Source organism: Felis catus, chromosome B2 (assembly GCF_018350175.1).
Source record: "Felis catus isolate Fca126 chromosome B2, F.catus_Fca126_mat1.0, whole genome shotgun sequence".
In the NCBI taxonomy this organism is placed as follows: Eukaryota; Metazoa; Chordata; class Mammalia; order Carnivora; family Felidae; genus Felis; species Felis catus.
The window spans coordinates 130,156,527-130,182,974 of record NC_058372.1 but is presented as its reverse complement, the minus strand read 5'-3'; the positions used below and the strand labels follow the sequence as shown (position 1 = coordinate 130,182,974).

At 37.0% G+C, this 26,448-nt stretch overlaps 1 protein-coding gene across 8 annotated transcripts in view; it reads right to left on the bottom strand.

Annotated features, from left to right (window-relative positions):
• The window catches only part of UTRN (utrophin), a 491,097-nt gene that overhangs the window by 26,685 nt on the left and 437,964 nt on the right, over positions 1 to 26,448 (bottom strand). For all 8 annotated transcript variants that reach the window (XM_045058165.1, XM_045058163.1, XM_045058164.1 and 5 more), the window contains 4 exons: positions 23,655 to 23,812; positions 22,035 to 22,201; positions 20,836 to 20,947; positions 3,899 to 4,035 (listed from right to left, as the gene is read on the bottom strand). In XM_045058165.1, coding sequence (XP_044914100.1) covers positions 3,899 to 4,035; positions 20,836 to 20,947; positions 22,035 to 22,201; positions 23,655 to 23,812 — 574 coding nt within the window. The remainder of the gene's footprint in view (positions 1 to 3,898; positions 4,036 to 20,835; positions 20,948 to 22,034; positions 22,202 to 23,654; positions 23,813 to 26,448) is intronic.

Below are 26,448 nucleotides of genomic sequence, written 5' to 3'. Positions count from 1 at the left end.
ATGTCTTTCACAATAAAACCCAAACACCTTGGCATGATTTACAAGGCCCCTGATTAGGTAGGTCCTGCTTTTCTCTCCTCTCTTATTTCTTGCTACTCTTCCTAGCTTCCCACCGTAGTTGCCAGAATGATCTTGTCTCTGGGCTTATGAAGATACTTCCCTTGCCTAGAAACTCTCCCTTTCGTCATCCACACCAAACACTGCAGGTCTAGCTCTGTTAATCTTCCAGGTCTCAGGTTAGCTGTCATCTCCTCCAATCCAGTGCTCCACAACCATAGTTACACTTGACTACGAGTTGGTTCTTGCTACAGTAAGAACTCAAAAGAACCATGAAACTCACTTATTCCACTTCAACCAACATCAGGCAGAAGTGTCTATTTTACTTCTTTAATCTTTAAGGAAACCAACCTACCTTTTAGCCAAAAATAATCTCTCAAAATTCTCAAATTATTCTTGTCACTATTTTAGCTTGTTTCTTAGGTTTATGTTCAATGGCAAATTTTTCTAACTTTTTTTAAACCTTTTTTTAAAGTTTATATATTTTGACAGAGACAGAGAGAGCATAAGTGAGGGAGGGGCACAGAGAGAGGGAGACAGAGAATCCCAAGCAGGTCAGTGCACAGAGCCCGACGTGGGGCTTGAACTCATGAAACCATGAGATCATTACCTGACCCGAAATTGAGAGTCGGACACTTAACCAACTGAGCCAACTAGGTGCCCCTCAATGGTAACTCTTTAATCAAGTTTTACTCATTTATGTTGATTTATTTTTTGAAAATTCTTGCACACACAGTTACAAAATTAACTGAATAAACCTAAGCATGAGTTTGTTTACCTCCTTTTAGTATTAACTCATTTTTCCCATAAATACCCTCCATGCACGCATATCTCATTACTGGATAGGATAAGACACTACATTTTGCAGGGATGAAAAAGAAAGAAGCAAGAGAAAATTCCAATCAGCTTCATAAATAACTTTAACACATTTACCACTTGGCTGGTTTTTCTCCAATGTTCTCCCACAAATAGGAGAATAAATGAAATCAAACTTTACTACCCACTCACATAAATTGTTACACCAGAAGATTAAGTGGCCCTGTACTAGAAAGGGCTCAGCAGAAAAATGAACTATACCAACTCCAGAAACACGTTCTATGATTTAAAAAAGAAAACCTGCCCACTCTATCCAGTATCTCATAAATCTTTTTCAAAAAGAATCTTGTGACATCTGATTTAATCTTATACTCTTTCCTTTCTTTCTCTTGTTTTCCTCTCTCTGAAAATGCTGGTAAATTCATGATAGATGAAATGAAGCATTTTCAGAATTACAGCCAAAAATCATAGCACAAAATTATTTGGCATGTTTTTCTGTTCTTTTTTACTTTAACTGAGTCACTCAGAATAGAATGATTGATGTCAATGATTATTTTGACATTAAAAGGAAAGTTATCAAAAATGCTTAAAAGGAATTTTAAAAAAAAGATGAATCGACCTGCATGATTCATATGAAGGATGTAGATATTGGGACACAAAATACCAATGGTTTATCATAAGAGTGAAAGGCACATCACTAGTTCAAACTTATCAAATTATCCTATAAAAAAAAAAAAGCTATGTGATAATTCTATGCTTCAGGCAGTTACTGCAAAGGTTAATTAGATCTGATACCAAGGGAAGTAAAATTGTGCCTTTATCATGGGGTGTTCAGCACAGTTAAACTGTGTATTAGATAGTAAAACAAATAAGAATGTAATAACATAAAACCTTTCAAAGAAAAGGACAAATACGTACCCACAAAACAAAGAGAGAACCAAAAATCTACTTTTCCTTATGGATTTTAAGCAGATGAATAGCTCTCTTTAAACTGAGATTGCTTCAACAAAATTTGTTCTAAAATGTACTGTGAAAAAAATAACTGGGAGGCATAATATTTTAATTGTACACAGTTTGATATCAAAGTTGTCAAAAAATTTGAAATATCTTGTATGCTTTAAATGCGTATGTGGTATTTTTGGATCTATCAACATATACAGTTGTGCGCCCATAACAGTACCTACGGAGCGATGAAATATCTACTGTGCTTTGGCTGTGGTCTTTCTTTTGCTTCTTAGAAGTTCCACAAATTAACAAAAAAACCCACAACATACGTTTATACAAAAATGCAGCAAAGCCCGTGTTCTACAAAGCTTTATATGGAAAAAAATCCAGGCCAAATAGCCTGTCCTCTACTTTGAAATCTTTGAGACATGGATTGTCCTAATACTGGACTATTACTGCTCTCTGCTTATCTCTCAGATACACAATAAAATGAAATAAAAACCCACTGGTTTCAAAGGTTAAAGAAAGAAAGACCGATTGCACAAAAATTGCACTCAACACACTTTTTAATACTTCTTCTTATATATTTTTTTCTACTGTATAATGTAGAAAACTTCACACTTCTGAGTTTCTTTTCTATAGGCATTTTCAGAGGGCATCTTTCTGTAACTAGAACATCACTATTTTTATGACTAGACACTTTACTAATGACTAGCAATAAAAGTTCATTTTTCCCAAGATTGGAGTGTAAGAAAATTGCCACGGAAGTCATGTTTATGCTGATATTTTAAAAAGCGATTCAGGGGCACCTGGGTGGCTCAATCAATTATACGGCAGACCCTTGATTTCAGTTCAGGCATGATCTCGCAGTCGTGAGCTTGAGCCCCAGGTCAGACTCTGCACTGGGCATGGAGCCTGCTTGGGATTTTCTCTCTCTCTCTCTCTCTCTCTCTCGCTCGCTCGCTCGCTCTCACTCTCTCTCGCTCTCTTTCTCTGTCTCCCCCCTGCTCTGCCCCTCCCCTCCACACATGCTCTCTTTCTTAAAATAAAATAAAACAAAATAAAATATGATTCAAAAATTTAAAATCAGACCTATTTTGATCTTGATATATAATTGTTTAGTAATTTAAAATTACTTCTTGCATTTCTTCTGGCTTGTTTTAAAAATTATTTTTCTTTTCATTTCAGGCTATCAATTGCTACTCTTCCTTATAATGCCATAGTAATTTTGCTACCTTGAGACTTTGTTTCATTCATGCTTATAAAATTGAATTACATACTTCAAAGAAATTTTGTCTATGTACCGTATACAGCTATCTTGTTTTACTGTCTTCATGCTCAAGAGAAAATAAATTAGAAATGTAAGATTTTGATGTGGTTTTAGCACAGGTATATCAAAAGCAAGAGACTCAATATTATTAATATATTTACACTAAAAACATGTAAAATAGGGACACCTGGGTGGCTCAGCTGGTTGAGCGTCCAACTTTGGCTCAGGTTGTGATCTCATGGCTCATGCGTCGGAGCCCCATGCTGGGCTCTGTGCTAACAGCTTTGGATTCTGTGTTGCCCTCTCTCTCTGCCCCTCCCCTGCTCACACTCCATTTCTCTCTCTCTCTCTCTCTCTCTCAAAAATAAAACATTAAAAAAATTTTTAACATGTAAAATAAGTGCAACACATACTTCATAAAACAGCAAAAATATCCCCAAAGGAGGAAAAATGGGAAATGAGTAAGGTAATGAAACAGCATATACCACAATTGGCTCTAAGTATTTTTAAGAGGAAAAGACATGACCAAGGCAAAGGCTGAACACACAGTAATACGTGTTTTTAAAGTGGAGGAACACATGCAAAATTAAACCTAAAATTTTAGCCATGGTATTATCAAAAGCCAACAGTAAAAATTCATGTTGTGAAGACTGATTCCGAGTTTAATTTTACCTCTTTTAAAATGAAACGCTTTACCAAAACACAAATTCTTTCTGGTATCAGATAATTTCTCTGGGTGTCACTAACATAATAAAAGACAATATCAGATAAAAGAGTACATACAAGTTTTAATATTAAAGTTGAACTTACGTCTCTAAGTTGTCACCCTCAAGCACTGTCTGGACAGGCAGGTAGCCAAGCCGAGGATGTTTGGCAAAGTATTTCTTTGATCTGAACTTATTCTTCAGCACCTTTGTGAAGTCTCGTACATCTTCCCCAGATGTTGTCTAGGAGGATGAAAAAATTATACTTCTCTCATTAAAATGGAAGGAGATGTCTAGCTCCAATAAAATTAGAGCAGATATAAATTCATGCAATGAAATAACAAACACTTTCAGTGGCTTTATGTATTTTTGGAATAACAAGTTGTGTCATGAAATAACATGGCAATCAGGACTCATCATTAAACACATCCAGCGATCGGTTTACAATTTTTTATTTTCTGTTGAAAATAAACCATCCTTAGCTCACTTCCCCAATATTTAAAAAGTTAGGCCATGAAGTAAAATTAGTTTTGGCAATGTTATTGGTTGATTCCTGTTACTGAAAGAGTTGCAATTTGATACTAAATGTTTAGTGATGATGAAGCATTCTGGATATAACATGGTTTCCACTAAGGTGAAGAAACAAGTCTAATGACTTCACATGAGCCAGCATATATTGAAGTATGGAACATGAGAAAGCAATAACATAAGAGAAAGAGCAGGCTGCGATATTGTAAGGAATATTACCCATCTGTCGTTCCCAAGAATGATATGGACTAAACTTTTATATTTATTTTTTAATATATATTTATTTTCTTATTTTATTTGGGGGGGGGGGTATTGCTGAGCATGGAGCCCAATGTGGGGCTTGAACTCTTGACCCTGCAATCAAGACTTGAGCTGAGATCAAGAGTCGGATGCTTAATTGGCTGAGCCACCCAGGCTCCCAAACATAGACTAAATTTTTAATGCAGTATAAAATGTTACTGTTTCCTTAGCCATGTCAAGGTGATTAGTTAATAATCACTTAGGTAGGGTGACATGGGCTGAAATCTATCCCAACCCCATTCCCTCTTCCCATCTTATAAACTGTTCCCTAAGCCTCAGTTATCACCAATTCTAGTTTTTATTTGCAATATGTTATACAGATGCCAACTTTAGTCCTTCTGAAGATGTATTTAATAAATTTGCATTACCTGCAGAGGACTCAATTAAAACCTTAGTCGTTGGACTCCTAGTTGGCTTTTAAAAAAATTTTTTTTAATGTTTATTTATTTTTGAGACAGAGAGAGACACAGCATGAGCAGGGAAGGGGCAGAGAGAGAGGGAGACACAGAATGTGAAGCAGGCTCCAGGCTCTGAGCTGTCAGCACAAAGCCTGACGCGGGGCTCGAACTCATGTACTGTGAGATAATGACCTGAGCCGAAGTCGGGCGCTTAACTGACTGAGCCACCTAGGCGCCCCTGCTAGTTGGCTTTTAATACAAACCTGGATAGACCTCACTCCAATCACTTCACAAAACAAAACCAGAGGACTTTTCTAGAATAATGGTTTATTATTCTAATACTATGCTAAATACACTGCTTACTTATTGCCTGCCCCCCTCTCCTTGCACCCTCCCCAGTCCATCATCTTCTCCTTCATGGCAAGCATCCCCGGGACTCATACCAACTTGTTTTGCAAACAGAAGCTTAAAAAAAATATATAATTATTTTTTAAAACAACTAAATTCTGAGTCAGCCCTTATGTAGTTTGTAGCTTTCCATCTGCTCTTATTCTACCTAAATGTGTCTGTTTCTAGTACACAGTTAAGGGAACTTTTGATTCTCTAGGCTTGCAGAGCAGAGAAGAAACATAAATAAGCAACTTATTTATAATTAAAGTTCATCAATTCTTATCTCATTAAAAAAAGTATAGCAAGGACCACCCACATTGTCCCAAGGCCTTGCCATCAGACCCACCATGTTCAATCTTTTCCTGAATAACACAGAATAAACCATATAATATCTGTAGTTATTTAGGTACTGATCCTTCCAAATATAAAGAAGTATAGAAAATAAGCTATTAATGAAAACGAACCTAAGGCAAAATATTGTTAAGAGAGATGATGGTTTGGGGGCGCTAAGATCTAACCAGATAGAACAGGAGAAATAAGAAAGACATTTGGGAATAAAGAAGGACATTTTTAGAGACGGAATATCTCTGGCTGAGAATAAAGCCAAAAGGACATATCATCTACTGTAAAGGACATTTGGACCTCTAGCAATGGGTATCACAGCTGCAGATCATTGTATTTGTAGACACTTTCCCTGAATGTTTTGGTAAAGCGAAGAAGGGAAGAAGCTTTCTATGACAGAAGTACAAAAAGGTGGCCCCTATGCAAGGATAAGCATTTATGATGCAATTTATTTCCAGGTCTGCTCTTAACACATTGTTAATATATAAGGAAATACCAGCCTCCAGCTTTTTACTTGGTCCACCTTCATCTGGCAGTAAAAAGGATTCACCACTAGAGCCAGTGGTTTTCAAGCCATACCCCGGGTTTTAATTCAGGCAGCCCTGAGTGGGTGAGTGGGAGAAAAGGAGAGGTGGGCAGGCCCCGGGCCACTTACTCTGTCTGCCTCCACAAGGCAGTGTAGAGTACAGTGCTTTTTATATATTCACAGGGTTGTGTGACCATCACCTCAAAAAGAAACTCTGTACCCATTCGCTATCACTACCCCCCCCAACTCTTACCCCCTCCCCTCCCCTCCCCTCAGCTCCTGGCAAGTACTAATCCACTTCTGTTTCTATGGATTTGCCTATTCTGGATGTTTCTTATAAATGGAATTGTACGGTACGTGGTCTTTTGTGACTGGCTTCTTCTACTTAGCAGAATGTTCTTCTAACTATCTAAATTTAGGTTTTTCCATGAACTTTTTGCTTGGGGAAAAAATGACACATCATTCAAAAGTACAAGTCTGACTCCACATCAAGCATTCTTGAGCTAAATACATTCAAAACACGGAAGAACAAAGCAAAACCAACCGGCCAACCACCACCAACAAAAACCACCTCCCACAAAACAAAACGAAATGAAAAACAAGTAAAAAGCAACTACCTGCCTCTCCAGAGGGTATAGCAGGGGCTGACGTTAAATTCGAGTTTCTGATCATGTTCAAATTTAACATTTGATAAAACAAGTGCATTCTCATACAGAAAGAGCATACTTTTATTTCCTGATCGATTTTCATATTAAAGAAAAAAACCAATAGTTTTTCTTCTACCAATAGTTATAAAGGCACTAAATTCACTAATGCCATAAATTTTATGTAATATTAAAAGACAAAGTGGAAGATAATTCATCCCACAAGAATGAGGTGTTATTTTCAGGTTAGTAGAATGCATTTCTTTAGTTGAAAGAGTCAAGAAAATGAATTGTACCTATTTTCTCACCAAAAAAAGTTAAGAGATATTTTTACGTATTTGGTCTAATTTGCTACCTAATGACAGTACCTAATATCTTCTATTTCAAAGTGCAAGAGCAATGGTTTGGTAAAAAGCAAAAAAAAGAGGACCACCCACCTAGCATAATAAATATCATCAAACTCAACTCTATCTTCACGCTAGGTATAATAGTTGGTGCTTTTTCTTTTTTAAGCAAATTACTATTGATACTATGATCTGAGGATGGACTTGAAAGTCACTCATTATTACACAAATTGTCCCACATTGGTAAAGTTATCCATGCATTTCTTGAAAGACTAGGTTTTTATCTATTGCTGTTAAGAAAAGAAAGAAGGAGAACAAAAGATTTTGTAGATCTCGTTGTATGAGACAAGGCATAGAATTGGCATAGAATCCTGCCCCTTATAAATAGATTCCCTTCAGTCTCATTTTCCTATCAAGGGCAGTGAAATTAGCATCACTTTTTTGACCCCTCCAGACACAGACACTAAAGCCTTCCAGGATTCAGACCTAGAAATTAGTAAGGAGAAAGCTGCTCTTACAAACCTGGGTCTTTTCACCATACCAGCACTATGTCACTTCTAGAAAAATGCAACAATCCTAACTTTTGTAAGAGAGAGAACCCATAGCCATTGACTAAAATACCTATTATTACATTAAGACACCCTGTAGGTTGATTTTTACAAAACTTACATTGAAATGTCATTTGATAACCTTTAAATTGCATGTCTGAGACACACTGAGTGTACATAAATTAGGGAAAAAATGCACATGAAAGAGAAAAAAGGAAAACCTTAAAACTGTCTGCTCTTTGACCACCCAGGGATAACCATGCTTAAAATGTTTGTGACTGGACCAACTTATTTTTTTTTAATTCTTTTTATTGTATTTATTGTAAAAATAAAACACAGATTTATAAAACTATCTACAACAAATGTATGGCTTAATGAATTATTATTATTTTAAATTTTATTTAAATCCAAGTTAGTTAACATATAGTGTAATTAATAATGGCTTTAGGAGTAGAATTTAGTGATTCATCACTTACATACAACATCCAGTGCTCATCCCAACAAGCGCCCTTCTAAATGCCCATCACCCATTTAGCCCATCCCCCCCAACTCAACACCCTTCCAGAAACCCTGTTTGTTCTCTGTATTTAAGAGTCTCTTATGGTTTGCCTCCCTATTTTCATCTTATTTTTCCTTCCCTTCCCCTATGTTCATCTGTTGTGTTTCTCAAATTCCACATATGAGTGAAATCATTTATTTGTCATTCTCTGACTTCTTTCCTTTAGTATATTACACTCTAGTTCCACCCACATTGTTGCAAATGGCAAGATTTCATTCTTTTTGATTGCCAAGTAATATTCCATTATATATATATATACACATATATATGTATATACATATATACATATATATACATATACATATATATATATGTATATGTGTGTATACACACACACACACACACACACACACACACACACATCTTCTTTATCCATTCGTCAGTCAATGGACATTTGGGCTCTTTCCATAATTTGGCTATTGTTGATAGTGCTGCTATAAACATTGGGGTGCATGTGACCCTTTGAATCAGCATTTTTGTATCCTCTGGATAAATACCTAGTACTGCAGTTGCTGGGTCATAGGATAGCTCTATTTTTAATTTTTTGAGGAACCTGCATACTGTTTTTTAGAGTGGTTGCAACAGTTTGCATTCCCACCAGCAGTGTAAAAGGGTTCCCCTTTCTTCACATCCTCACCAACATCTGTTGTTGCCTGAGTTGTTAATGTCAGCCATTCTGACAGGTGTGAGGTGGTATTTCATTGTGGCTTTGATTTGTATTTTCCTGATGATGAGTGATCTTGAGCATCCATTCATGTGTCTGTTAGCCATCTGGATGTCTTCTTTGGAAAAGTGTCTGTTCATGTCTTTTGCCCATTTCTTCACTGGATTATATGTTTTCGGGTGTTGAGTTTGATATGTTCTTGATAGATTTTGGATACTAACACTTTATCCAATATGTCATTTGCAAATATCTTCTCCCATTCTGTTGGTTGCCTTTTAGTTTTGTTGACTATTTCCTTTGCTGTGCAGAAGCTTTTTATTTGATGAGGTCCCAATAGTTCATTTTTGCTTTTGTTTCCCTTGCCTAAGGATGCACGTCTACTAAGAAGTTGCTGTGGCCATGGTCAAAGAGGTTGCTGCCTGTTTTCTCCTGTAGGGTTTTGATGGTTTCCTGTCTTACATGTAGGTCTTTCATCCATTTTGAGTTTATTTTTGTGTATGGTGTAAGAAAGTGGCCCAGGTTCATTCTTCTGCATGTCGCTGTCCAGTTTTCCCCACCACCTTTTGCTGAAGAGACTATGTAAATGGGCTTAGTGAATTATTATAAGGTAAATATCATCCAGTCAGGAAATTAAACTTTTCCAGACATTCCAGAAGCCCCTTCCATGTTCCTCATCCCAGTCATAGCCCTCCCTTCTCTCCATAATAACCATTACCCTCATTTTTATAAGCAATAACTACCTTGTGTTTAAAAAATACTTTTTCACCCCAGTGTCTACCCCTAGACACTGTAGTTTAGTCTCACTAGTTTAAAAAAAAATCTGATATATTTTAAGTCACTTTTAATGTGCAGATTCCTCCTCCATACTTGACATTTCCTTACAATTTATCTGTTAGAAAACACAGGCAATTTGACCTCACTCAACTTTGCTGATTGTGTATTTTTGGTGCAGTAGTTCAGCATGTTCCTCAATCCTTTGGGTATCCTGCAAACTAGCGGCTGGCTCCAGAGGAGGCATCAGCCTCAAGTGTGATCTGGCAAGACTATCTACCACTAGTGTTTGGCAGGCACGTGAGGTCTGGTTATCACTCTTCAGTGATCCTAGCAGCCTTCATGCTAATATCTATATCCATCCAATGGGGACTTAAAAATGGTAATAATCTGATTCTATCATTCATTTTCATCTGTTAGTTTAAATAATTATATAAAAACATGTCCCTTCATCACTATCTGGTCACTCAGTAATATAGTTCATTCAGGAAAGGCAGGATTACATGTGTGATTTTTCTCTTTCATTGACCTATTTCCCCAGTAATGCACTGGTTTCCTATCATCCTCCGAAGATGACCACTATTTAAAATTATTTTCACTTATCATTATGAATTCATAGATTTTTAAAATATTTGGTGTATTTTGGCTTATTGTAATTATTATCAGTATTGAAGCTCAAATTGTCCTATCTTTGGTCAGTAGGAACCTGTTCTAGTTAGCCCCACATAGTTTAAGCTCTACAGGTAACAATATATTTAATGGTCTCTACCAGTTCTTAGGATGCTGTTTCTCTATTATTTTGGTTGTCTGAAGACTGGTCTCTAATAAATCTTCAAGAAGTGCTCTTAGGTACAATATTACCCAAGTTCCTATATTTTGGTGAGAATTTTCCTGTGTCTTTTACTAGATAATAGAAGGTTGGCTTTCTCAATATCAAATCCTTGACTCACATTCTTTTCTTCCCTGAGTTTCTTAAATATGTCCCTCCATTATCTTTTGGTATAAAGCTTTGCTGTTGATTATTTAATTTTCTTTCCTTTTTAAGTCATATTGTTCCTTTTGTTTAAATGTCTGGAAGATTTTTTTTTCTTTTACTTTATATGAGATTTAATCTTTTTAAATATAATGTATTGTCAAATTTTTTTAATGTTTGTCCATTTGTTTATTTATTCATTTTTGAGAGAGAGATAGAGAGAGCACAAGCAGGGAAAGGGCAGAGAGAGAGGGAGACAGAGAATCCTAAGCTTGAACATGGGGCTCGAACTCATAAACTGTGAGATCATGACTTGAGCCAAAATCGAGAGTCGGACACTTAACCACTGAGCCACCCAGGCACCCCTGAGATTTAAACTTGATACTTTGTAGTGCTCAATTTTGTCATTGTTGTGAAATTAACTTTCCTAATTCTGGAAAGCTTCTCTACCTTCACAGAGCTCCCTCTTCTTTTGCTTTTGTGGAGTATTCAAAAATAGGGTACTTGAGTTTGATTTCAGGGTCCTCTTCCCTTGCCCTACTTTAGATTACCCATTTCTTTCTTTCGTCTCTGTTGCTCAGACCTGCTGTGTCAGTTTCATTCTTAGCAGTATGTCCAGTGTGAGGCTATTGCTGGAAGGAAGCCCTGGTGGGTCAGGTCTGAGGACTCCAGAAACCCAGCACCCCAGAGACTGCAGACCCTCCCCTCTGGGCTCCTCCCAGTTTCACAGTTCTCCCAAACCAGCCTTTTGAGCTTTCCACTAATGACCTGTTGTCTATTTTGCGGTTCTCCTGTTCTCAGGCACCTTGCTTCCTTTTTTTCCTCTTAAAGATAATGATATTCTACAGGTTTGTGGCTGGGTGGTGGCTTGTTTGGGGGATACCTTACTACCTAGTTTTGGTGTAAATGTTGTCCAGGGGGTTAGTTTTATTGTCTAGCTGCTCTCCTTTTACTTAACTAATTTAGAAATGGGAAGAAAATGACAGTCAAAAGATACTGAAAAACTCTAAAGCTACTTCTACCACCATCTGCCCCAAATCTTCTGGCTTGACTTTTAAATTTTTTTAATTTTATTTTTGAGAAAGAGAGTGAGTGAGGGCGAGCGGGGTAGAGGGAGGGACACACAGAATCCAAAGCAGGCTCCAGGCTCTGAGCTGTCAGCACAGAGCCCGACGCGGGGCTCATACTAATGAACTGCGAGATCATGACCTGAGCCAAGGTTGGAGGCTTAACCGACTGAGCCACCCAGGCACCCCCCTTCTGGCTTGCTTCTTAACAAGCACAGAAGAACTTACATATCCAAACGAGGACTGTCTTTCCAACTGTCATTTCCGGAAAGCTAATGAAGGTGAGTCACTGGGAAAAACATCTTAAAACTAAACTTACACAGACAAGTAGGCACGTGAATACTTGAAATTATACTTCCCTCCACTGTGCTGCTATTAAGTAGCACAGAGATAATGATGAAAACTTATTTGGATAATAAGAAGTAATTAGTTCTCAACTTGCACCCCACCAACTAATACAAATGAATGCATAAAATATAAAAACATGTTGCTTGAATTATAAAAGCTACCCTGGGGTAAGTCTATCCATGTGACTCTACCAAAACCTTAAAAATTCCTGTGTAAGCTGGCATCAGATAATTTTTCACTCTTGAGTTCTATTTTGCCAACCAAAGTTGGGAGTATTTTAAATTTTCCTTCATTTTATTCCTTGACTGAGGACAAATACAGACATCATATAAAGCAAAACTTAGAGCTAATCTCTTACTTGTGTTTGTGTATCTATATATAAAGGCATGTGTATTATTCTACATATCACTGTTCATATTTTAAACTGTATATTCCTATTATAAATGCTGATACCTATGTATTATTGAACTTCAAAAACATGGATATATGACTGAGAGTCTTTTCCTTCTCATTAATGTGAATTAAAAGGAGCAACAAGGCTGAGGTAGAAAAGAATCTAGAATTTAGAAATGTTAACCCTCATAACATAGTCAAGTAGGTCCTTGAATAAATTGCTTTACTACTTCGGCTCAAAAAACTCCTCCTATTAACACCAAGGATCCACAAAGCAAAAAATACAAAGGACTATTAACAATGATGTCAAATCAGCTAGAGGCCGCCAAAACATCCAACTTATAATTACTTGGCAATTTAAGCAAAACATCAAAAACGACTGCAAATAAACAAGCAAAACCATGTTTATTTAAAATATCCCCCAAATGTCTTTGGCTCCTAACTTGGATGGCAATATCTACTCTTGAACAAATACTCCGAACATCAGAGCTTTAACTGTTCACTACAAAGGTGAGTAACTTCTGGACCAAGTAAAACAAGGAAGTACAAAGAGGAAAACCAAGGTTCTATAAGAAAACAACACAGCCATTTGGCACATGAGTAGAATAATTAAACATCATTGCTTGGATTGTGCACAAGTGTAAAAATCACTGTTGAACAACACCATCGTTAGCAAGATTTACTTCTTAAACATAAAAGTCAATAATCCCAAATGCCACACGCATACTTCTAAGGAGTACATTTCATTATCACAGGACTTATCTTAAAGACATTCCAATAGGGTTTTTTTTTTCAATTGCAAAAACAACTTCTCAGCATTGATTGAAGTTTCATTGATTTCAACAAGTTGAAATTCAGATACCATGAATTCCACGAATAGGATGGAATTAGTAAGACAAGCTTGGAGCCTTTCAAGTTCTAATGGAAAAACATGAAACTAAAAAATTAGCATTAACAGAATCACCATGGGGGTCAAGAATAAGTAGGGTAATAAGGCACCCAAAGGAAAAAGGATGTCGTGGAAAGTTCGACTTAAGAGCTAATGACACACTCTAAATGCACTCAACTTCCTGGGAGCACACGGTAAGGGGAACAAGAACTGAGAAGCCGCATCAGGATGCCGAGGTTACAGAAGCGGCAATGATCCTGCACATTTAGCCAACTGGCAAACATCTCACGTCTCATCTGAAGAAACAACACTGCCAAAAACAAACGTCACTAAAGCAATGCACAGCTTTCCTAAGAATGAGCCAGCATTTTCTTGTATTTGATTTTGATAGTCTTACAAATACACTGATGCTGGCAGGTGGTGGGGAGTGGACAGAACAACTAATTCTGGTGTTTCCCGTTGTTCTTGTCTGCTTCTTGCTAACAACATATAGTTGGTTTGTAAAGGAAAAATGCGATTTCACTTTTAACTTTAAAAGAAAACCTTCTCTGTTTTTTTTTCTCAGTAGAAAATGGATTTTTCTACAGTTTCTAGAAACACTGAAATACGAAACTTTGGTGTATTTCCCCATATATTAAACAATGTTGGCAAGAATATGCTTGAATCTATTGCTCTAAAAGTAACATGCATTTGCTTAAAAAATGCAATACAAATGTGCTTTAAGTGTCCTTAGTGTAATAAGCTGTTTCCCATAGCAGTATGTTTTTCCTGTCCTCCCCCTCTTCTTATCAAAATCTCAATGAAACATCAGTGCAAACTAGTCCTGTCTAAACCTTGCACATACGCAGAGAATTTTGTAATGATTCTACTCCATCAATTTGAATACTGGAATAGCTGATGTTGCTGACTTTTCTAGCAATAAAATTTTGCAAACATCCCATCTCTTCTCCCTAAGCAAACACGTCTCTCAAACCATCTGCCTATCCCCACTCACGCTTCAGTTCTAATACCTGTATTTGCCAAAGAAAAAGCACCCTCATTATTGCCTTTCTCCATTTCTCCTTTTCTCTATGTGGACTGCACCACAGTCCCTTACCAGATGCTCACAGCCTCTGCCTAGTTACCTTTCTTTCCCTGTTATCATGGACTCTGCATTCTTTGACATATAAACACATTCCCCCACATCTTATTCCTAACAGGAACTGCAACCCATCTCTTCAGTGAATCCTGATGTTCCTGTGGTAACAATGTCTCCCCCACCATCCTCTCTCCATGACGGGCTGTATAACCTCTCCCCCACAAAGGCCAAGAATAAAGGTTTACAGCATTTTGCCCTTAGACTCAATCTTCTCACCAACTAAAACCAATGTCCCCATCCACTCCCCTTTGACTGTACTTGGCCAGGCATAGCTGCCTGTCACTTCTAGAGACGTACTGATGATCTTCTAAATGCCATCTGATCTCAAAACCTTTTATGTTCTACATTAGCCACATATTGGGGTATGTTCACACCTCAGACCTTGTCATGACTCAAAACATTGTTCAGTCCTAAATCTCTAACTTGGAAAAAATAACCACCCTGACCCTTGCCCCTACTTCTTTAATATGAATAAACCTGTTCTTTCCCCCCATGATCTTGATCTTGAGCCTTTCAACCCCATTTGGGAGTTCTTCAGTATGGGGACAGCTCAAAGCAATCCCAATATCATTAAGACCTCTGAATCATTCACTCCCTTGGCCTCTGACTACACCTACCATCTTTTTTAATTCCAAAGCGACTGAGCAATGATGGAATCAGTGCAAATCCTTGCCAATTAGTCTCAGCTACACTCCTGTTGCAATGTAGCAATCAATTTGCTCATCCCTTGTTGACTCATGCCTGCCCCCAGCAGCAATTCCAAACATTTTCCATTCTCCTTAATATTTAACCCTATCCGGCTCTCTCTTACTGTCAGCAATTGTATAAGCTCTTATAAATCATATGTGAAATGCATCATCCTCTCTAATTTAAACAACTATCTTTTACATGTCTTAACATACAAAAATGTTTATAATTTGAATTAAATTTTGGTTATTTCCAACAGGAGCACCCAATCTTCTTTTAAAAGACACAATCAGGGTAATTTTCACTATGAAATTAAATGATTACAAACTGTTATTCTAATAAAAAAGAAATATAAAATCTAAACATCTTTAATAGAAAATGTCACTATTTTTTAAGTAAATAGTAATCCCTGAATTCAAACATGTAGTACACAGGTAACAAGAAAAAATTTTGACTATTATCTTAATCCACAAACTTAGTCATTTTTAAAAAATACATCAACTTAAATTTCTCCACATGGAGGTCTTTTCTTTCCTTAATTACATTTTCACTCTATCTCCAAGTCCACAGCAAAATGCCTATATACTAGAGCATCCAACAAATAAAACACTCCAGCAAGCATACAGAAACCAGTTAGGTAACACCTAATTATGTATATTTCTCTAATGGAGTAAAATCACTAAATCCAGGCCACCAACTTTGAACACATCACCTTTTTTATGACTTAGTTTTCTCTTTAAAATGAGAATGAATTAGATGATCTCTTAGATCTTTTTCAGCTTTAAAATTCTGTAATTAGTGTTTATAATATAAGATATAAGCTCATTTAGCCTTTATGAGCCAGATTTAACTAAGCGTAGTAAGAAAAGTGCAAGATTCATTTCTGTCCTCAAGGAGTTAAAAAGAGAGTTGAGGGGGCCAAAACACCATACAGAAAATAATACAAGATAACATACAATCCAGTATGTTATCAGAGTCTTCCTGAGGGGAAGCCAGAGAAGGTAGGGAAGATTTTACACACGATGTAAAAACTGACACATTTTTGTGAAGGGGTGGGATTTGGAGGGATGGAGAGACAAGGATTAAACAGAATTTTTGTCATGTTGGCTGTTTTAGATTAATTCTACCTGAGCCTAATCACAAACTTCTTAAATGGACAAAGTTGGGTTATACAGTGGTAGAGGGAAAGACAAGTTTAAAAAAGACATCTGCTAGAGAAAGAAGAACCCCACTTCTGTCTATAAATGGTTTACTAACAATTTCAAAAAATGCCTTCATAAATTATGATAGAGAATTCACACACCATTCGTCTGCTTACATCCAAAGATAAACATTGTCACAGTAAGCTGATATGTTTGAAGAAATATTTCTGGAGCTTTGAGGGTTTAAAATAAGCCTTCAGAAAACTTTCAACAACAGTCACTTGTTACTGACTAATGAAGTCAGTAATATGACTGGAGCGTCATCCCAACCACAAGTGGAGATGCGCTATGAGAAATGCAAACACCAGGATCTGCCAAGAAGGTCTGATCCATTTACACACAAGCAGTGGTTATCACTGTATTGAAAAATTCACATTTCAGGGCCGCCTGGGTGGCTCAGTCGGTTAAGTGTCTGACTCTTATTTTGGCTCGGGTCATGATCTCATGGTACATGGGATCAAGCCCTGTGTCAGGCTCTGCGCTGACAGCATGAAGCCTGCTTGGGATTCTGTCTCCCTCTCTCTGCCCCTCCCCTGCTCGTGTTCCCTAAATAAATAAATAAACATTACAAAAAAAAGAAAAATTCATGTTTCAGTTCATTTTCTTATTTTTTAAAATTTATTTATTTTGAGAGAGAGAGAGAGAGAGAGAGAGAGAGAGAGCGCGCGCAAAAGAGAGCAGAGAAGGGGCAGAGAGAGAGAGAAAGAGAGAGACAGACAGAATCCTAAACAGGCTCTGTGCTGTCAGTGCAGAGCCCTATGCTGGGGTCGAACCATGAGATCATAACCTGAACCAAAAGAGTCAGAAGCTGAACCAACTGAGCCACCCAGGTGCCCCTTGAGTTCATTTTCTAAGGCAGACATCAAAAGAGTTTAGGGAATGTTGGGTAAAAGATAGACCAAGTATAAAAAAAGCTTACTTAAGGGGTGCCTGGGTGGCTCAGTCAGTTAAGCATCCGACTTTGGCTCAGGTCATGATCTCGCGGTTCATGGGTTTTGAGCCCCACATCGGGCTCTGGGCTGACAGCTTGGAGCCTGAAGCCTGCTTCAGATTCTGTGTCTCCCTCTCTATCTCTGCCCCTCCCCTGCTCATGCTCTGTTTCTTTCTTTCTCTCTCTCAAAAATAAACATTAAAAAAACAACAACAAAAAGCTCACTTAAAAGACGAGAGCAAAAATCCAAAGAATGTGGATGAAAAGAAAGAAAATTTGGAGAAGAGTTCACGTAGTCATTCATTACTATTAATTCAAGAGTATACTGTTCAAAAATTCAATTTGAATTTGAATTGAAATATATTTTTAGTCATTCTATCAAGGGTTGTGGGGTCAAATACAGAAAATAACCTGTCATAATATATGATTTATGAGCAGGTTGTTTATTAAGATCACTACACAAACTCCAGAAAAGGGGCGAAGGACCTCCCAAAGCACATTGGCAAAAAGGAAGCCACCCCTTACAAAGCAGGGTAAGCTGTGATCTTAGACATGACAACAATGGCTTTGTAAAATCCAAGTAACAAGAAAATCTTTGGGTAATATACAGAATTCATTCAAAAATGACAGTTGGAGAGTGAAATACATCAGTGTATCCGTGATTCTCAAGCCAAATGACTGCTGTCGAAGAGATGCAGATTTCAAATTGTATGGGTATTTTGCAAAATCATTAGGAATTGTTGTATTTAAGACCATGAAAAGTAGTAATTTTATATACATCTTTACTTACTTTATGCATCTTGAAACATGTAGTCATTTTTATACATTTTTAACGTATATTTACTTTGTGATTTTTCATATTTTGACATTAACTTTTTATAATCAGTTTCCTAAATGCCTAGATCTAATCATGCAATTATATATATTTTAAGTTTATTAATCTATTCTGAAAGAGAAAGAAAGCATGATTGGGGGAAGGGCAGAGAGAGAGAGAGAGAGAGAGAGAGAGAGAGAATGAATCCCAAGCAGGTTCCATACTGTCAGCACAGAGCCAGATGCAGAATTTGAATTCATGAACTGCAAGACGATGATCTAAGCCAAACTTGGATGCTTAACCAACTGAGCCACCGAGGCACCCTATCTAATCAAGCAAATATTAATACTATACTTCTCTCCAATGTCTTACAATGACCAACAGGGTTCAGCACAATCTGATAACCCCCTTTTCCTTTAATCTCAACTCCTACCACTCTCTCTTTTGTGGAGGGAGAAATTCACTCTGACAGATACACTTATTTCTTTCTATTCTCCTGTCATTCCCCTCTTTTTCTTTCCCATCTGCATGAATGTGTGACTTGTGCAGTTGCAGGGGTCCCACACTCACAAGCTCCCTAAGTTTGGCTTAGTGCTCTGCTGTTGCCATGCTGAAAGTTGTAAGACAGTTTGAACAAGGGGTTCCATATCTTCACTGTGTGAATGACATAGCTAGTGTGACCTCTTGTGGAATATACTCCACTTTCTTCTGTGCTCCAATCATGCCAAACTCTTGCCCATTTCCAGACTTCTGTGTCTGCTGTTTCTTCTCTGAAATACCTTTCGACTAGTTCTTTACACAACTGATTCTTTCTCATCCTTCAGTCTCAACTCAAATAATTTCTCAGGCCAACCTTCCCTGATTTCTTTATCTAAAGTGCCTCCTCTAATCTTCTGTCTCATTATCCAGTTATTTCTTTAAAGCCTGCTTACTATAATCTGTAATGATCTCATTTATTTGTTTCTTTGTTCCTTGTCACACATCCCCTCCTCCTAAATGGAAAGTAGCAGGAAAGACTGTAATCTTGTTTATCTTGGTAGTACACTGATGAATTAGAGCTGAGAGCAGCGTCTGACACAAGGTAAGTGCTCAATATTTATTTGTTGACTGAATAAATATGTTAATCATAGTAATAAATGGTACTTCATAAATTTTCTTGGGGGATTTTTTTTCCTAGTTGAAGTTATTATGCACTATGGGTATTTCATCTATTATAATTCCATAGCATTTTCTAGAGATTTCCTCTCCATATGTGGGGTACCTATTATTTGAGATAAGATACCTAAGACTGTGAGATTTACATGTGTATATTTTGTAAGTATTGCTGCCTTTCTGTCAATTTATAATCCAAAGAAGTAACTCAATTCCCTAAACAAAAGAAAATGTATAGTCTATGAATAAATTTTGGTTTACTATTTGGAAGGAAGCTAAAAAATAGCTGTTGACAGAAAATGAAGATACTTCAGAAAAAAATAGCTTTAAATCAAAGGAACAAGAATCCCTATCCAATGCTAGCAAAACTGGAATATTAATAAAATGTGATAATAATGTAAAGTAGTAGAAACATCTTTTGGAAATAAGTTGACATGAGGAATTTTGGCCATAAAAATACTCATTTCATTGACCTAGATCATTTACTTCCAGTGTTTTATTCTATGGAAATATAATTTATGCAATATACAGAAAGAGCTATTTTCACAAAGGTATTCATGAGTGTTGTTTATAATATCAGATAGTTGAAAATAAAGTGTCCAAATACGTTTGAGAAAGTGGTTAAATTTTAGTAATTCACTCAAATATTCTGTAACTAGGAAAAATCACACTGTGTGACAATAGGGGGTAACACTACCATACAACGTGTTCAGTGAAAAAAAAGATCAAAATAACGTAAATATAAAAATAAATCTGAACAAAATCAGAGATTTGATTTGATTTAGGAGCTAGATTTATGAATTTTTTTACTTTTTTTACATTTTCTACTTTTTTGCTAATATAAATACATTTAATTACGAAAATATATGTATATATATGTATTTTAAGTGGGCTTCATACCCAGTGTAGAACTCAGCACAGGGCCTGAACTCAAGACCCTGAGATCAAGACCTAAGCTGAAATCAAGAGTCTGACACTTAATCCACTGAGCCACCCAGATGCCCCTGAAAATACATTTTAAATGTGTCTAAAAGAAACATGGTTTCTGAACATATAGTATCATTTTCAAAGTAGGTCAGTGTGAGCTCTTGAAAAAAGGTCCCTAGCAAAAAGTTAAGTTTAAAAATCAAAACATAGATGTACACAAAATGTAACAGAGTAATTTTTCTGAAAAAACTATAATTATTTTGTATTAATGTATTTGTATTTTGTATTTGTATTTTGTATTAATTAATGTATTAATGTATTAACATAGATGTATTTGTTTAAAAGAAAACAAAACCACACAAAAAAAATTAGTTAAGTAACCTTGGAAGTGATTTTTTTCCATAAGAAGTTAAGTCTAAATGAACAGAGTAATTTTGACATTAGTTAATTCAAAAGCAATATGTTGTTAAAAAAAAAAAAAACCAATAGAAAGTGGCTCAGTACTCACAGGTATACAATATTCCACCATTGGGTAATGTAATTTGTGACCTTTTGCTGTTCGACCAGAAAAAAAGCAACTCTGGCAGACATCATAGTTAAAATGCTTGAGGCTTCTATACCTAGAGAGAAGAAAAGAAAGTTCATTGGCTTGTATGTCTATTATTTAATCCAAATCAATTATTTGTGGTAAGGAATTACTTTCATCCAAATCACCATGGAAATAAAAGGCAGACTGGCCACAAATGTGGAATTTTTCTTAGTACCTTAGCTCCAAATTAGGGCCAGGAGAATCTTGAATTTCACAAGGGAAATTAACAAAACCACCTCCCAAGTGGGGAAAAAAAAAAAAAGCAAAATTTGGAATTCAAGTCTCTAAAGCATGTTTCCATCTGTTTCAACATGATGAGAAGACAAATACCCACGTCAGAAGACTTTCTGTAATGTGTGAATGGGAATGCAAATGGCAGAGAATTAGAATCATGTTTATTAGCTTGACACATCCAACTTTTATACCATCAGTAAGAAATGAATCTCAAAATTTCCTGACAAAGCTTCCTCCTGTGAAGGTGAACAGTAGGGTTCATCAACTTCACATTAGAACTGGGCAGAAGTAACAAAGTAATCAGATGACTTCTCACTATTTAAATGATGCTTTCTGGGGGTGCCTGGGTGGCTCAGTCAGTTGAACATCTGACTCTTGATATCAGCTTCTGTCATGATCCCAGGGTCATGGGATCAAGCCCCATGTCGGGCTCCAAGATTCTCTCTCTCTCAACCTCTCCCCCATTCCCCTCCAATTTTTCTCTAAAATAAATTTTTAAAAAGTGTTGCTTTCTGCTAACTAAGTTTGATTCCAAAGGCCTTACAACATCACCGAATCCTATCAGAGCCATGTACATATAATGAGTCATACAATTATCATGCATGAACATTTCTGGGATCTATATAAATAGAAATTCAGAAAAATCTCTGTTTCTGGGGCAAAGTGGTATAACAATAATAATAATAAAAAGATAAGTTTCATGTAGTGGCTATAAGAAGGAATGACATTTTCAGATAGACAGAATGAATATGCTAAGCATCCCATTTATTGAGGACACAAATCCCCAGAGGGAATCAGTGGGAAGGGATGACAGACATACACTGAAGTCACAACAAAACGACAGAAAATAGTCTTGTGCCACCACTGGAGACAGATCGTCTCACCTGAACCCAACAATTGGACATTCTTTACAGATGTTGCATTTGGCCTGATGTTTTGCGGTTTCGGCCGCTGCCACTCGATGTAAAACCGGTAGCCAAACCATGGACTGTGGCTCCAGACGCATCCAATCTATAAACTCTTTCACACTTATCTCTGGCTTGTTGTTATTCTGGTAAAGAAACAAATATATGGAAAGTGAAGAAAATGGCTTCATTTAAATTGCAGCTGGTGTTGTATTATAATCTTCTGAGAATCTACATGAAGTGAAAGAAAAGTTATAAAACTGTTTCCAGGCCAGTTAAATTACAAAACGTTAAAGGCTCTTCATCGGACAGAAAATCTTAGAATTTAAAATTAGAAAAAGCAGAGGTTAGGGGCACCTGGGTGGCTCAGTCGGTTAAGCAGCCGACTTCAGCTCAGCTCGTGATCTCGCAGTCCGTGAGTTCGAGCCCCGCTTCAGATTCTGTGTCTCCCTCTCTCTCTGTCCCTCCCCTGCTCATGCGTGCTCTCTCTCACTCTCTCTCTCTCTCAAAAATAAATTAAAAAAAAACATTAAAAAAAAGAAAAGGCAGAAATTATACAGGAAGGAGAAAAAAACTCAATACATTAAGAGACTCAGATTAAAAAAAACCCCAAAACCAAATCACACAATTCTAGTACTCTCTTCACATAAACATTTTAATCCTATAAAACTCATTCATTTAATCTTTCTCCTGCTTTTGTGAAGGTCATCTTATGAACCAGTACATGGGAGAATCATATTTAGAATTTTCATTTGGTATTTTTTATATCTCTAAAACAAGTAAAAGGGCTATTATAAAATGTAATAACCCATAACATCAGTACTCCTTAAAGAGATGGTGTGAGCATTTTTTTTCTCAGCAATAATAAATCACTGGATATGCTTTGGCAAAATATCTGTAGCCTTTTCCTTTACACATACGTATAACATCAGTAGCAACATTTCTAGAATACTTTTATATACAGCAAGCATTAAAAAGAATTTTGAGATTTGTATGGAAAAAAAACACTAACCAATTAGTTCTATAACTCGGTATGTAATCATGCTTTCATGAGCATCGTAAGAAATCAGAGGAGATTCAGGTGAATATAGTAAGGACACACAACCTCACCTGAAGGGCTCAGAGAAGGATTTTCAGAGAATGTGAGATTTAAGCAAACATCCAAAAAAAAGAATAAGGATTAGCAATGAGAATGAAGTTTGTAGGTGAAGGGTAAGGAAGAATATTCTAAACAGAGAGCACATGACCAAAGATGCTAGGGCAGGAATGAAGGATGTAAATAAAACTGTGGGTGGAAAGCAGACAGCAAGAGGATGAGTGGCAAGAGGTGAGGGCCGGGACAAAGTCAGGGCCAAATCATAGCACTCTCATAGCACATTTTAAAGATTGAGGGTGTTATCCATTGACAAACAGTAAATCTCCTTGAGGAGGTTGCTGTTCCTTGAACCATGTGCTTGAAGAAATAAAACGCATGCTTAAGGGATGGTACCCAGCGTCTTCTACCATGTGGGTCCAGCCCAAGTTTCCCCTGCCAGTTCTCGGAACATCCTCAGTACCATTCCTGGCACATCCTACGTTCCAGGGATCCCTCGTGTTTACCTGTTGGAAGCAGCTGCGGACACTGGGTTCGATATTACTGCCCCCAAAAGCTGCTACTTCGCCCAGCTGACGAGGGATCTGGATGGCATCATGAAGTAACAGGCCAAGCTGCCTCTGGTCACACATTTCTGTTGGTCCCGCCACTTCCTTAAAGAGATCTGTGAGGAGGAAAGCCAAGAGGGTAACTTCCATCTGCTTATGCCGTTCTATGTAAACAATGTCTTTGGTTCTGTCATTTAAATGATGTAGATTAAAAAAAAATCAAGTGGACACGAATGACGTTAGTTATCTAGGGAGAAATTTCAGGTAAAAATGATCCACTTTCTCATAGAAATGAATACTGTTTTTGGAAAGGAATTTCCAAGTTCTGAAAATTCAAAAATCGCAAAAACTCGAAATGCTTTCCATGTGAAGTTTTCCAAGAACAGAAAGAAGGGGAGTAAATACTTACTTGATCCTAAAAGCCATTTTCAAACAATATCTGGCAAATGAATATCAGACCAAAATGTATCATTTTTGTTTTTTGGGTTTTTTTTTTTTACGGGAAATAATGCCAAATCTAACACTGTTAACAGTGAATTTTCAGACAATTGAACCAAGCTCAGTAATACTGACACAGTGATTATAATGAAATGTCACCTTAATTATAAGCATACATACACAGAGAAAGCAAACCTAAGGAAGATAAATTTAATTTCTATTACCATTTGTTTAGTTAGATTTGGTTAGAGTTCTACTTGTTTATTTTTTCTTTTATTCTAACTTTTTAAAACACTTGAGTATAGTTGACACACAATGTTACGTTAGTTGCAGGTGTGCAATACAGCAATTCAACATCTCTATATATCACGCTATCCTCACAAGTGTAGCTACCATCTGTCACCATACAATGCTGTTACAACACCACTGACTATATTCCTTATGGTGGACCTTTTACTCCTGTGATTTACTCATTCCCTAACTAGAAGCCTGTATCTCCCACTCCCCTTCACGCATTTTGTCCAAGCCCCCACCCACCTTTACTTTGTTAAAAATAAGACTATCGGGGTGCCCATGGGTGGCTGTTGGTTAAGCGTCCGACTTCAGCTCAGGTCATGGTCTTGCAGCTCGTGAGTTCGAGCCCCACGTCGGGCTCTGTGCTGACAGCTCAGAGCCTGGAGGCTGCTTCACATTCTATGTCTCCCTCTCTCTGCCCCTCCCCTGCTCATGCTCTGTCTCTCCCTCAAACATAAATAAACGTTAAAAAAAAAATAAGACTGTCACAGCCAGAAAATATTTATGCAGGATTCTTATGATTTGCATTTTAAACCCATTCCTAGGAAGAGACATCCTAAGCAATAACGTTCTACACAGACAAGTACACGTTTCAGTGACATCAATCACGCCTAACTTTCTTCTTTTGAGGAAGACGGTTGTTCTACTATGCTACCATGAAGGTAAAACTACACACAAAACACAAACCGTAAGATTCCTTCTCATTTTGACATACTTCTGAATTCTGATATAAGTTCACATTTTGATAGTCTAGTCATAAACAAAAAGGAGTATCAGAATGTGGGGACAGGTCACAATCTAAAACCCAAGTTCCAACAAATCAGCACAGAAGAGACGCAAAAGGTCATTCTAAGAGATCTTTGTAAATGTGGTCCTGATAAAGCAAGAAAGCCACTCAGCTATAAGCAAGGTCAGGCAGTTGCTAGAACCTAATCAAGAGATATTCTCAAGAAGGCATGAAGAGAGAAGGAGGGGTCACCAGGGTGAAGACACTGACATTAGCCGTTGCAAAATCAATGTGCAGATGGCTACCACTTGACTCAGAATAACACCTCTGCCATGGAGTTTGGAGAGCAAATTGTCTTCAATATTAATCTAACAAAGGAAATAATAATGAGGAAGTGTTCTGATGTCACTGGGGAAATCAAAACTGGAATCAGAGTTGCTAAGGACTTCGAATTAAAAAAACAAAACAAAACCCCAGAACGTTTCCAAAGTCTCAATACTTACAGGAAAGATTTAAGGACTTCAACCCAAGAGATGTCTTATTTAATTAAGCCCTAAAATGGCATACTTCACGGATTAAGATAAATATCAGAAATTGTCATTGCAGGGCTTCTACTTCCCTTGCCATAATCTGAAAATTTAATGTTGAATAACACGGAGTATCATATTTGCCAACATTTGTCGGAAGTGTGTCCACTGTATTACGCGTGTCTGAGTACAGACATGCTGAAATACCATCCTCGGCTGAAAGATTATACGTTTCAGAAATATGCTTGAGGGTAGGTGCACAAATAAAAAAAAACCCTTCATATATTGTGTAGAATTTGGTTTTTGCTCTATAACTATAGTCACTGTGTTGTAACTCTTTCTTTTGGTCTGAGGTTACTCTCTGATAATCAACTTGAAAAGGAAAGAGGGAGGGGAAACATTGATCTAGGAAAATAGATCATGCTGACATTTTAAGATTCGTGATCAACTTTGAGGTTGAATTTGTATCTGTTTTGGAGTGAGATGAGAACTATGATGTAAGTGTTACTTTTAAGGAACCCTAGATTCTTTCAGGAACACATGAAAACCCCGAACTACAGAAGAGGAAAAGTCCTCTTCTCATACTGGCACAGTGATGCTTTCCTTAACATCTTCCTTTCCCACTCGTAGAAATAACCTTTTTAGCTTTGAAAATGATTATTTTTGACAATTATGATGCCCAAGACATTTTAAATCCTGGATACATAAGGTGCCACCAAACAAAAACCTTCTGCAAAGCTTTTTTTCCACATGGTTTACTAGGGTC